Consider the following 13,631-nt stretch of genomic DNA (forward strand, 5'->3'; position numbering starts at 1 on the left):
ACTTCCTCTGTGAAGGTCTTCTTTGAGTGCAGTCTCTAAATGAACATTGAAAAATGATAATACTAATTTAGTGTATAAAACGTAACTGATTATTTGTCTGTTATATCAGAAGCTGGCTACCACAGAGAGAAAGTGTAACTTACTGTAACCTCCAGGTGCAGTTGGATCACTACGAGCTGGGCAGCCCAAGCCACATGACCTCAGGACACAGATAGAGTGGAATAATATTAAGCTCAAAAGACAAGACCACTCTTCCAGTAGATCTTAAAGCTGCAGTCTGGATTGAGATCACTGAGTCATAACTTCCCAGTACTGCTACTCAATATTGTTGTCTGCCAATTTCCCAGAGGCTAAGTGGAAGTGCTACTGAGTCAGCTTTCTAAGGTTCATGTAATTTTGTTGTGAGGTGAGACTTTGGATCAATCAGAGAAAAGGGATTGATGGACTGGATTGATCAGCATTAGACAAGCATAGAATTTTATGAATGATTATTAAAAAATATCTTGCCAAAGCAAGTTAAAGCAATATTTTTACACGACTGCTTATTATATTTGAATTTTGTGCAATCATTATATATGAAAGGACAGTTACAGTAATTTCCACATTGTAATACGTCCAAGATAAGTTGTTGAAAAAGTTGCTTTTTCCTGCAAAACTGTTAAACACTTAAACACAAAATAGCTGATTTAGCTGTGCAGTTTCCTGTTAATTTCATATTAATATTATGTGTGTTGAATATGAAAATTATGAGATTCCACTGATGGTTCAGTCAGAATTTGTACAATTCCAACATAACCAGTCATCAATGACAAACATTCAGCTTCAACTCAGGTAGCTATGCTACTGTTTACAACATTCCTTTGCTGAGTATATGCATATTGATTGAATGGATCCCCCTGGTTCAGCTGAAAGGCCTGAACTTATTCTGTGCTCCCAGGCTCCGTGCAGGAAGCAGGGAAACCCTAGGTCACCTGGCACAAACATTGGCAATCACTGCATCTACCTATCCCATTTACCAATTTAAAATGCCATTGTCCAACCTGAATAGTAAAGCATATTACACAAATATATAGGCTAAAAGAGAGGATGTGACACAAAGCGGGGTGCTCGATGGAGTATGAATGAGACAGAAATAGCGCCATCTGCTGGAAACTGCGACTTGGCTGAGAGCACACCTGACACCAATCATAACTTACCTACTGCAGCACAGAACAAGGTTAGCTCTGCAGTTTGGTGAGTTTTTTTTTTTTAACCGAGGCACGGTTTGCAGAAGACCCTGCTCGAGAGTGTTGACGATTTTAAAACTTGAACTAAGAGACTGCCAGTTTTTTTATATATACGTATTTTTCTCTTCAGTGTTTAAAATGACGTCAAATAGGCTGAGTTTTATGCTTGGCTCAGTAAAGCAATGGCATGATTTAGTTGTTTTCATTATCACTAGTGTCTGGAATCTCTATTTGAATTATCCCACACGTAGCAAGCCTTCCGTGGTTTTGTTACGCTAGACTATATATGTGATATATGTGACAGAATTTACTTAATGCACAAAAGGATTGCATCCCTATCCAATACTCAGGCCAGTCAGTTATAGAAGTTATTAAGGCACCATTACGACTGAACACCCTCACTGACAATACTGTCAGGTTCATGAAAATGAGGATCCCATAAAAAAGCACCCATTTATGTAGACACGATCATGATAGATATGAATACAGTTTTTTCAACGTGTGTGGTTCACATACTTCCCCTATGACTGGAGCCGTCATATTTCCCAATTATTTACTTTGCGAACGTTTATAGCTATTTAGAGCCACTAGAGGGCGTCAAATCATCAGCGTTCTTACGACCTCTCGTCAAGTAAAGTCGAGAGCTTTTATTGTCAGCCCATCCATATACAAGTATACAGTGGGTTTAAATAACGTTTCCCTGGGACCCATGGTGCTACATTCAGACAGTAAAAGACAAAGACAAAATAAGGTGCAAAGGGAGCTACACGGTAGCATCATAATGCCATCAGCGCGAAGGAAAACAATATGACCAGATCATCAGCTAAAGTATTCCTCCGCTAATGCACATGTGTTTTGAGACAGAATCGTATAAAAGATCAATCAGGGCTGAACATAAGATATGCATTGGTGACTGTTACACTTATGTGCTACATCATATCATCAGACAAAACAGTGGAGGAACGCAGTTCATTAAACCTGTTGGACAGCCAGTGTGATCAAAATTAAGAAGAAACATAGAGACAGAGTGTGACAGAATCAATGTTCAATGCCATCAATATGTTGCTACACCGAGATTGTGACTGCAGAGGCTTGACACTTGAGTGAATCTTTAAGAAATCATCAATCGTGAAAAGTACCTCGCATAGCGGTGCAGTAACTCATTTCAACACACATATGTTTTACCTTCCCGTTTAATGTGTGATGAAAAACAAAGCCACTTAGATGGACAAATAAAAACGATGTTTTTCTACTAGGAAAAACATTTGGTGACATGAACTGAATCGTTTGACAGACAAGTTATAAATAAAACATTTCAAATTAACACTACGTAGGTAGTTCAATATTCCGAACTAGGCTACTTGTCGAATCCACATTAAATTTCACATTATCTTAATATCATAACTTTGAAAATTAGTATCCCACCTTCATCCTCAAACATCATTCCCTTCGCCCCCTTACGCGAGTTCCACGAGAATTTATTCATGCTGCAAAGGGTGACTAGTCACATGCTGCGACTCTGTAGTTGTGAGGACCGCCAGTAGCCTATTCGCGGGTGAGAGGTGTACGGGAAGTTATAAGTTAATTGGCTGGGCACCGTGAGGCACGAGAGAGTGGCTGGAAAGGAATTTAATTTAAAATTAAACAGATAAAACATGTGCATATTGACTGTCCTATGCCTACAAAGCCTGTGTAATCGCAGAAGATATCGTGTATACATCGGGGGATTCGTCTACGCGGGGTGTGGATAAATAGATACTTTTTTTGTATTACCACCTTCGTGCGAAGTCAAAGTTGGCATATACGACACCACTTGAGACAATAACATGTTTTGACACGAACTATGTGAAGGATTGAATCCCTTAATTAATTCGTTGGATTTGCAAACAGTGAGGGTGGATTCCAGGCAGGACTGGACGCGTGTGTAGCTCTTTCCATCTCTGACAGGCAAGCTTACGGAAATTCATGAGCGGCCGAAGTGTCACCTGTGCGTGACGTGTAATGTTTTACCCCAGCGAACGCACGGAAAGGACGAAAAGGAATGACATTTGGTTACAGCACATGCGACGATGGCCTCGTTACCAATGTAATTAGTTGACGAGCTGGTATTATAGGCTATCAGAAAACACTTGACAAGGGAAGAAAACTGGCCACCTTGCGATTTACGGTCCATTGGCGGTGTCATGGAGCGACGGGTGCAAATGGAATGACTTCAAGTGCATGTGGACGAATTTTTGAATCGTATCGTCTTTTTAGAAAGTAGCCAATTTTTCTTCATGTTGCGCTCCGGAATTTGTAGTGCGTTCGTGTCATTTCCGTGCCAGCAACCCGTGCACACCTGGGAACAAGGGATAGAGCGTTGCATAGGCTAAATACTGAAGCACATGGTGACGGCAACCTCCAAACTGGAAGAGTCTTTACACGAAACCTGGCCATTCAAAAAAGAACTCCTTTGAAACTTTTTTTTTTGGTTCAGGTCGTCAACGCTGAAAACTAACAGACTGGAATCATTTTACTTATTTTTTTCAACGATGTCCTCAAAAGACAATCCTTGTCGGAAATTTCAAGCCAATATTTTTAACAAAAGTAAATGTCAGAATTGTTTTAAACCCCGAGAGTCGCATTTGTTGAACGACGAAGATTTGAACCAGGTAAAATTTTGCTTTGGTCACTCGTGTTTGTGCTAGATCTCAGCTTGGAGAGAAACGGAGCCCGAGCAAACATCTATACTTTCAGTAACCAGCTAGATACAGGTATTGTTGTAGCGTCCTAATTGACACCACCCGACGTGTATGCTGACTAACCATGAATGAAGTTGCCATTGTTTCCGTTTGGATGTGTATAAGGAACCAACTCTTTTGCACGTTAGAATAATTTTCAGTCACATTCAGTATAGATCAGAGTCCGGCTGAGCGCGGCGTGTTTTTAGTGATTTATGATTGGATGTCTTTTTAATCTGAAATTAAATTCATTTATACGTATTTTCTAAAATGTGTAAATAATAATGCATGTTTCACTACCGCGCGCACAGAAGGCGCAGTCACGTTAATGGCCTTCTTAATATTCGAAATAAGATATGTCTCAACGGGTCATAAATAAATATTATTGTATTTACTCCAGTCATCTCATGTGGCACTTCCATAAATGGTTAATTTTTATAATGAGTGTGAATAGTGCTGTTTTAGCATTGTGTATAAAGAAGGCTCTATGCTTGTAAGTTCATGAAAAGCGAAAAATGACCCCCTGGGGGGTCAGTGCAAAGCTCTCCCAGCCAAATTTGGGAGAAAGTTCAAAAGAAGCTGAAGGGAGGCCAAAAATCCCAGCTAAATAGAGGGTTGCTTTTTTACTGACATTTCACAAAGGAAAAAAGAACAAAAAGAATTGGCAGTTATTTCTCTTTTGTTAATTATTTTAGACATGGCATTGTTTTGGATCACAAATGTGATGATTAATTGGACAGTCTTGTAGCTAAAAGTTACCAGTGAACCATCAGTGCCAACAAAGTGATTCTTACAGAGTACAGGCACAGACAGCTGCAAAGGCTTGCAGTCACTGGGCAGTGAGTTGTCTTCAGTTCGATTAATAAACAAAGTCTGGCAATTTGACTTTATCAGAAGCCCTTTTTCACACTCCACCCGGAAAAAATGCAGGTTGCTGCTAATCCCGTTTGTGCCAGGGCTCTATTTTTTTTTAAATTTTATTTTATTTTCAGTTTTATTTAGCTCAGCAGGGACTTGACCTCTCTGAAGTGGAAAGAGGAGTGATTATCGCGTGTGCGATAGGGTTGTAAACAGAGACGCAGACACATGGCTTTGTTCCGCTGGCCGTCCCTGCGTTGCTGATGCATTATTTATCGGTCTCTTGTCATTCTAAAAGAAGCCTATTGCTGATTTCCCTCGCCGTGTTTTAGTTTTAATGCTCCGCGTTCACAAATGTTTTCCTGTGGGAGGAACACAACGGCGCCGCTTCCATCAGCTCCCGTTCAGGTGAAGAGGCCTGCGGGGTATTCAAAGCTGATCCTTTCTGTGCCCCTCCCGCCTTGCCTCCAGACTGTCAAGGCTTTGCGCCTCATTTGAAGTGAAAGTTAATTTTGAAAAGGTCCGTTTCCATCAGTGTCAGACGCCCCACAGGTACATTAAAACTAGATAGTGCCAATAATGGACCGCACTGTAGCGCAAAAGTCCCTGGTAAGACTCCCCCGTTGTTTGCGCCGTTGGAAAGCTCCGTTATCGTCTTGCACAACATTTGACTCGTTACCTCTTGAGCAGACGAATCGCATTGTGACTTCAGCCTTGGCACTTGTTCAGCCTTTGAAAGCGCAGCCCGCTCTTAACGCTGTTGACCTCGGTGTGAGTCACATGCCGTTAGACTCAGGTGTATTGGAGCTTTCGCATTCAGACCTGAGGCTGGAGGCTGCCCACTGCTCTGTGCTTCTTGAACATTATGTGCCTGTACAAATTGCGGCTGGCGTTATGTACAAAACAACTTGGAAAGTACAGAAGGGTCTTGCCATTTACAGACTGATGGTTTATGAAGTTTATGACATACCACACAACACGGGTGTGTGCATATGGAGTGTCCAGAACATTGACACTCCCCTGGCACACCTGCCCTGTCTCATGGAAGTGGCATGCAGATATAAAGCAACAATTTCACTAAGTTCACTTCATAATATGTTAATATGCCAGCTCTTCCTGTCTGTTTGATTTCAGTAAATTCCCATTATGTCATTAAAAAGGTGAATTGAAGACTTGAAGAAAGACTGATTGAAAATATGCTTGAAAGAAACAGTTCTTTGACAATATTTGTCAGTTGCAGTTCAATGTTTGCAGCCAGGTATGCTAGTCCAGCTATTGTCTTAGTTTAATTCCCAGACAGGGCCTGTAAGCAGTGTCTTGGAGCCTGTACCAATAAGAAGCAGGAGATGTTAAAGCATTGCATTAAATCACATCCACGTTTGGATATCAGATTTATAATAATATATATGTAGCTCTTTGCATAGATCTGTGTAGCAGAGAATATTTGGGCAGCACTGTGTCTCAGTGTTTAATGAACTGGACTTGTATATGGAATATAATTTTGCAGATTCAAATCCTGAGTGGGAAATTGCTGTTTTATACCCATTCTGTGTACTTATCCTGAATTGCTACAGTAAATATTAAGCTGCTTAAATCATTCATATACAAAATATTAAGACATATGGTTTGTTGGAAATAAGAGGATCTGCTAAAGAAAAGAAAACACCGTCTGTAATACTACTGTATGTTGAATCTTTGCATTGTGTATTTTTTCCAGTTTATCTGTTTTTCTTTATCGACCTCCCCATTCTTCTCTCTCAGTTCCCACCTACCCTGAAGAGCTGAGTGATTATGATATAGGATCAGGGTTGTAAAGAAAATGCATATGGTCACAAACTATTGTGCTTTAACCATGGAAGAGAAATCCCTGACCTGAATGTGCCTTCTCAATCCCACTCCACCCCGCCCCTCCCCTCAAGAATAATGCAGAGAAGGGTCAGCCGTGAAGACATGCAGCAACATGGGCTTTCTCAAAGAGAGGAGTCTCTTGTGTCAAGGCAGTAGGTGACACTTCTGCCTCGTCAGTGTCGGCCTTGTGAAACCGAGCAGCTGGACTGAGTGACAGTTGCCGTTGTTGCAAGTTGTCACACACCTCAGCCCTCAGGGCTCCTGTTTCGTTTCCTTTTGCAGCCAGTAGCTATGGGAGCATAATTGAGTCAAAGGGCTTGGTGGGGTCACACTAATTAAAGATGCAGCGTAATGATTCGTGTTTCTATTTCTTCCCCATTTAATATAGGCAAAACCCATATATGGAGGTTGGCTGCTTCTGGCTCCTGAGGGAACAAACTTTGACAATCCTGGCCACAGATCTCGGGTAAGCAAGTCCTCCGCTGCGCTTCCACTGACTACTGGTTCAGCAAAGTCGATGTGGTCAGAATGATCTATGGCTGAACTGCAGGGTACTCTGGCAGCGTTTACATTCAACCTCATGTTGAGCTGATAGCTTACGATTCTGCTGGGGGGAGAGGCAAAACGGCAAACGTTGATGACATATTCTCTCTTTTGGAGGAACAATGTTGTAAAGTTGTGGGCCTCTGGTGCAGTCTGAGTTTTCATAAAGGTTTATTTTGGAGAGTACCTCCTAAGGTGTGGATCAAGATGAACTGAGACCATGTCCTTTAAGAAATCCGATTTCCAGTGCCCCTGTTTTTTTGGCTTCAGCTTTGGAATCAAGGAGCTGGCTCTTGTGTCTAACCAAAAAAAAAAAAAATGGCACAACCATAGCCAAGTAAATATACTGCCAAACTGAACCCTAGCAAAAGAGTTTGCACGGCAGGGTGGAGGCTGAGAGGGAGGGATTCGTTCTGACTCTGACTGTTATTTCTTAATCTGATGTTTCAAATATGTTGGGGGTGTGTTCTTTTGGAGCATTGGTTTCTAACAAAAGACCCAATTGGTGCATCATTGCTTCACAAACAATTTTCATGCCGTGTGTCCACTTCAAAACTTTCATTTGCTTGGAGGCCCAGTAAAATTTGTTGATACAGCAACTAACAGTAAAAAAAAAAAACAACGAAATGGTCCCAGTTTTTAATCATTCCATCTCGGAACTGTGCTGCCACAAAATGTCATTAGGATTTCAAGTTCCAGCGAAAGAATAGGCTGCGGAATGCAGATGAGCTCATAATGGCTCTGTTTGTACTGCTGTGGCACATCCACACTCCACTCATTTCATTTTGCGTTTTTTTAAGTGGCAGCTCGAGTTCTTTTTGAATCACTTAAGCATTGCACTGCTCTGTGCGGTTTGTGGAAATCTCCCGTGGGGACAGACTGTTTTTAGAAACATTTTTTTGCCTCTTTTCAGGGTTTTTCCCTCTGTAGGTTGTGAGTGTAATATTGACCCAGGCTCTCTATGGCTTCCCCCATGGGGGTGAATGATGGGCCTCTTACTCTATGTACACTTCCTCCCACACATGAAACACTGTTGTTGATGTATCCTGGTGGAGGATTACAAATAGCAGTCGTCCCTGTGATCAGGCCTGCCTACAGCCCTAATGTCTTCCATGTGGAAGGGATGTTGTTGGTTAGGGGAAATCTGAAGACCAAAGTGGCGCATCCATTGATGCTAAGACCTTGCTCCATCATTCAAACGTAGTGGAAATATACGCATCATAGAGCCATCTATCTAACTGGTCCATGGCTGGAGACGGTATACAAACTCTGTCGCTTTACATAATCAGTCATCTCCTATTCCTCTCTTCGGTCCTGCAGACTCAAATAGAATATAATTATTTTAATCAGCTGGTCCTCAGGAGCTCTCCCTAAATATTTAATGACCTCCCAGGCTGTGTATATAGTGTTTCCCTAGCCGACAGCCATGTGGAGGAGTCTCCATTCAGAGGGCCTGATGGCTTTTTACAGCACAAAGCACCTCCTCATTTTTTATTGATGGTCATCCCCAGCAAACTGGAGGCAGAAATTTAACACCAGTCTGATCCACTGCATGAAAAAGGAGTGATTGCTAACAGAGCATTGAATGAGAAGGAGGGGCAAAAAAAAAAAAAAAATCATTGTTGTGCAACGTCATGTAAACATCCTTGCTAGACAGTGTTCTGTGATCGCTTTCCTGCAGATGCATGTCAGGTAATGTATACAAGCTCAACATCAACATCCTCTCCAGGTTCTCCATATTGAGAATGAGAGCTCTGTGATTCCATGTTCAGTTGGAGCCTCTATAACCCTAGTATTGTTGTTATGAACCCAGCTAAAATTTCTTGAGGCAGTATTATACTACTAAACTGTTACACCAGCCCTAGTCACCCTTCCCTTCCACCACCACCATCTTCAGCTTTACTGTAAAGCATTTATGCTCTCTCACAGGCCTTGCCAGCTTCATTGTGATCAAGGAGCGGTCAGTATCTTCTGAGCCAAACTGAAGGTGAAAGGCAGCTTTTTAACTCTCCAGGATTTTGTGGAATCGGAAAATAAACAGTCCACCGTACCATGGCGAGTAGTGCAGCTTGCCTATTCTGTCAGTACACGAAGGCCACATGGAAGCAGCATCAGAGCACTGAGGGGCCAGAAACCAAAAACAGGCTGCAGGAGGTCGGGGTGTGAAGGGGCGAGTAATTTTGTTTCAGTGCTCCTCTCTGTCTTCGGTCCATTTGCTAGTGACCTGCAGTAGTTTAGATGTCACTTGTTGGGAGAGAGTGAGTTACAGGTGTGACTCTGTGATGCTGGAGGGAAGCGCCAGGGAGGTTTTGTTGATGGCCTTCTCTTGTCCCAGGTCCAAGAAATCTGTGGATGCAGACACAGTGTCAACATTATGTATACCATGAGCTCAAGGAGAGAGCTTTCCTTTTTTCCTCTGAAATGAGAATTGATTCATTTCAGATATGGCTACAGAAATATTTACATTTCATGCTGTACTTTCTCTCTCTGTATGGGCAATGTATATACTGAATGCTGTTTTGTCTCATACGTTTTGTTAATCCCTCTCCTGAATTGGGGGGAAATTAGGTCTTCCAAATTTGATTTGCAGCTGATTCCTGCGTTCCTTTTGGTGGAAAAAGTAGTTTTACCTTGGTTCGTTTATTTTATTTTATTTTTTTTTCTGCTGGTTTCCAGCATTCTAAAATAGGCCTTTGTGTTTGCTTTGGGCCAAATTACAGTACATGAAGAGTGCTCACACTGATCTTTCCAGATTTCAGTACAGCTGATTTATGTTGTCACTAATAATACCCGCACATTTATTCATGTGACTATGGATACATTTGTCTAGCTTTAAACATTCATTCTGGGCGTGGATGTTTATATTAAAATATAGTAAAACTCAGACAGCTTGTGAAGCTGTGTAAGAAGGATATGGGGGGTGGGGTGGAGCGATGGGGGTGGGGTGGTATATCGCCATATCTCTTTTATGGGAATAGGGAATGATCCTGGATTAAACAACTCGAGCTCCTTCCTACATTAGTGTACATAGGCAGCATGTGCTGTTTACATTTAAACTGATGGTAGCAAAGTACATTTTGTTTTATTGCCTTTCTTTTTTGTTTAGTCCCTGCTGTTTAATGTCAGGGTTCTACTTAAATCACCTAAGACTTTCCTCTATAAATATCAGTAGTGTACCAAGTACTGTAGCATACATTTAACATGTCTAGATTTAATTATTTGAAAAGATTTCTTGAAAAGTCAAGGATTAAGTTATTAACCTCAGTGCAAACTGTAGCCGGAGATGCCAAAGACAGCTCAAGTCAATGGCCATTACAAGGGTGATTTCTAAACCAACCAAAAAACATCCAACCAAACACTATCTCTTGGTTTTATGTTCACATAGAGCCACTGCATGTGTGAGGGGTGCGCCAGGTCACCCACAATTACAGCTAGTATGTTAACCCAAGAGCATGGTATAGTCATTCCTCAATCACCACAGCAGTGAATAGTGAAGATGGAAACTGGAAGCTATGTGGAGTGGTTGGGATTAGAGTTTCATCTGCATCCAGTGAGGATACACTGTCACTGTCAGAAGCTACTGTGTATCTCATGGACCCTCTCCTTGTTTCCTACACAGAAATGGCAGAGAAGGTTCTTCATCCTGTATGAACATGGATTACTGCGCTATGCCCTGGATGAGATGGTAAGTGCACCCTTCTTAGGAAATCTGTCTGTGTCTTAAATCTCAAGTGAAGTTGGGTTTAGCTTTTGATACCCATGTAATCTGGGGCAGAGGAAGTGCGTGTGTGGCTCCAGCCTGATGGCTGTATGTAAAGCCAGGTAATTAAGTCAAACAATGCGGTCCTGTGAAATGGCAAGAGAGGAAAAACGGTGGTTTTAATGTTGCAGCCAGAAAATTGCTGGAGAGCAAAATATGTGTAATTCAAAGCACCGATAAGCTATTATAAGACTCAGCTGCATTCTTGGCTGCAATTATGTTTACTTTTTCCAGTAATAGTCACTTGTTATGGATTTTTCTGCCTTGTAATTTATAGACGTATTTCAAGTATTTACTTATGTTACAGCACTATCTCATCTTGATGTTGGTGATCAACACTTGACAGGCAGATACAGATATGTGGGCTAAATGGCAGAAAAAAGGCGGAAAACAGACTACTAAGTCGAAGGGTTTGAGTGATTGCAGTATGTCTTCAAAGCGCATATAGGCCCAAATGGAGGATGTTGTCAAGTCACACATAGCAGTTGTGCGTTCATAAAGAGTACTGGAGTGTCTGATTCCCCCTGCTGCCAGTGCGCTGATGACTGAGAAATGTCTCCGAGCGCACACTGCCTCAGACAAACCTGCGTCAGTCACCACAGGAAGAGATATGGAAAGGAGGGAGGCGTCATGTGGCGATGCGGTCAGAGGGGTCATTAACCCTGTTTGTTGTTTACACACCTGACTCTGACTGTGAAAAGCACACACTCGCTTTTCTATGACAAACTGGCACAGGCCCACCTGAATGAGGAACTCAGAAAATGTCCCCGGGGTGTTTCACAAAAGTTATTTTCTTATTTTTTTTGCTTTTCCTCTGCTGCTGTTGGTGGAGTCGGAGCGCATCTGCTCTGAGCTTCTGGTGTAGGTTAAGAATATTTTGGAAAATGAGTCTGACATTGTTTTTGTTCTCTTCATTAGCTGGTGCTTTGACCCATTAGCCCAATGGAAAGGTTTGCCTGTTGATTACTGATGGATTTCTAAAGAATTGGCAGATAAAGGGAGGTGAACTGGAGTCTGTTGCATAAGAGGAGAAACATGCACAATTTGATCTCTGCTTCTCACTTCTAAGAGATTTTCTCCACGGTGTACAGTATGTAGAGCCATTGAGAGAGCTCTTATGTGAAAGAGAGGAGTGCTTACAGGGCAAAAAAGCAGTATGAGGTGTGTGTATTGGGGTGTGTGTATGTGTGTGTCTGTGGGTGGAGGATGCTGGGAAGGAAGAGGAAGAACAATGCCCTTAGGTCTGAATCTGCAGAATTTCAGCAGCCTGATTCCTGTTACCAGTTTATTCAAGGAACTGTGGGATTCAGGCTGAATTTATGCCATTTGGACACTGAAATATGTAATAAAAACAAAATATATCCAGTCGGTCACTGGCAGTGATGATCAGAAGTGTGCTGGAAAAAACTAATTACCCATTCTGTGGAGCAAATGTTTTGTTGTTGCAAAGCATGGTGTGCCATTGAAAAGGGATGGAATGTGGATGTGATCATGGTTGGATGTTGAGGACCAAGCTGATAAACATTGCTGCAAAACATTACCAAAACTATAAGGCACCACTGGTGATGTTGACCTTCTAACACAATCGCAGTGTACAGCTACCACCTTCTGCCTCTAGAGCTCATGCCAGTTTCATTCCTGGAATGAACAAAGCGGGGGAATGGACAAATGAAGGTGAAAGGTGTTTAGAAAGGTTAGGAAAAAATCGCAATGAAAGAATAGAATTTCACGCAAGAAGTTGTGATGAGTCCGTCCTGTCCCCCCCTTTTTGGGTTTCAGTTTTCAGTTGGACACTAGTTGGCATGCTAAAACTGCAAAAAATCTAGGGATCTGTTATTTGGCTGAACTGTGCTTTATTTTCATAAATATAAGTAATGTTTTTTGGTTTTTAGATTGAGTGCTGTTGCCTTGTTTTGCCTGAACATATTGTGTGATTGTTGGTGATGGTAGCAAAATGGAGACCCAGGCTAAAGCGCATGTGATGCTTCATTACAAACATAGCTCTTCCTCCAGGCATTACCCAGCAGCTTCATTCACTCCTGAATTCACCAAGAGCATTGCAGAATGCTCCTGAGGAAGGTGTTGACGCTGGCATTTATTCATATTTGTTGATTGATGTGTCTGTTTGGACAAATCTGGACAGGGTCAGCTGATTATGGGATGGGGTGTTGCTGAACTGCAGACCCGGTGTTTTAAAGGTGGTGACAATCCAATTGGAGTCCCTTGACCCATACAAGTGATAGGAAAACTTCAAACCACATAATTTGGTGTCACCTAATTCAATAGTCGCAGGCTTGTTTGTTCTCTAGGGGTCACCTGGAGATGCCATTTACAGGGCCTGGATGACTTTCTGTCATTCACACTGAGCATGTTCTTAAGAACTTGTAGATTCTGCTTGCAAAATTCAGATTCATAAAACACTAAATCCCTTGATAGGTCACAGCCATTTGCATGAGTCTTGGTATGAGAACTTATTATAGCTAGGACTGTAGAAGTCTACTGCTTTACCATTGTGATGTAATGTCTTCATGTGGGAAAGTGTTACATAATACATTGTGAAATGACGAAACTGTGATGAAATACTCAGTCTCAGTTCACAGAATGGAATGACGACTAACATATGTGTTTGTTCGCTACAAGACAAATGATTTGTGTTGAACATTTTGATAGAAAAGG

At 41.8% G+C, this 13,631-nt stretch overlaps 1 protein-coding gene across 1 annotated transcript in view; it reads left to right on the top strand.

Annotated features, from left to right (window-relative positions):
- The first annotated feature begins 3,494 nt into the window (after positions 1–3,494).
- The window catches only part of LOC118794614 (myosin-7B), a 69,819-nt gene continuing 59,682 nt past the window's right edge, over positions 3,495–13,631 (top strand). Inside the window, exons 1-3 of the mRNA XM_036552870.1 lie at positions 3,495–3,877; positions 7,041–7,118; positions 10,815–10,880. Of these exons, the coding sequence (XP_036408763.1) occupies positions 3,758–3,877; positions 7,041–7,118; positions 10,815–10,880 (264 nt within the window). The 5' untranslated portion in view covers positions 3,495–3,757. The remainder of the gene's footprint in view (positions 3,878–7,040; positions 7,119–10,814; positions 10,881–13,631) is intronic.

The sequence above is a fragment of the Megalops cyprinoides genome, chromosome 19 (genome assembly GCF_013368585.1).
Source record: "Megalops cyprinoides isolate fMegCyp1 chromosome 19, fMegCyp1.pri, whole genome shotgun sequence".
Classification (NCBI taxonomy): domain Eukaryota; kingdom Metazoa; phylum Chordata; class Actinopteri; order Elopiformes; family Megalopidae; genus Megalops; species Megalops cyprinoides.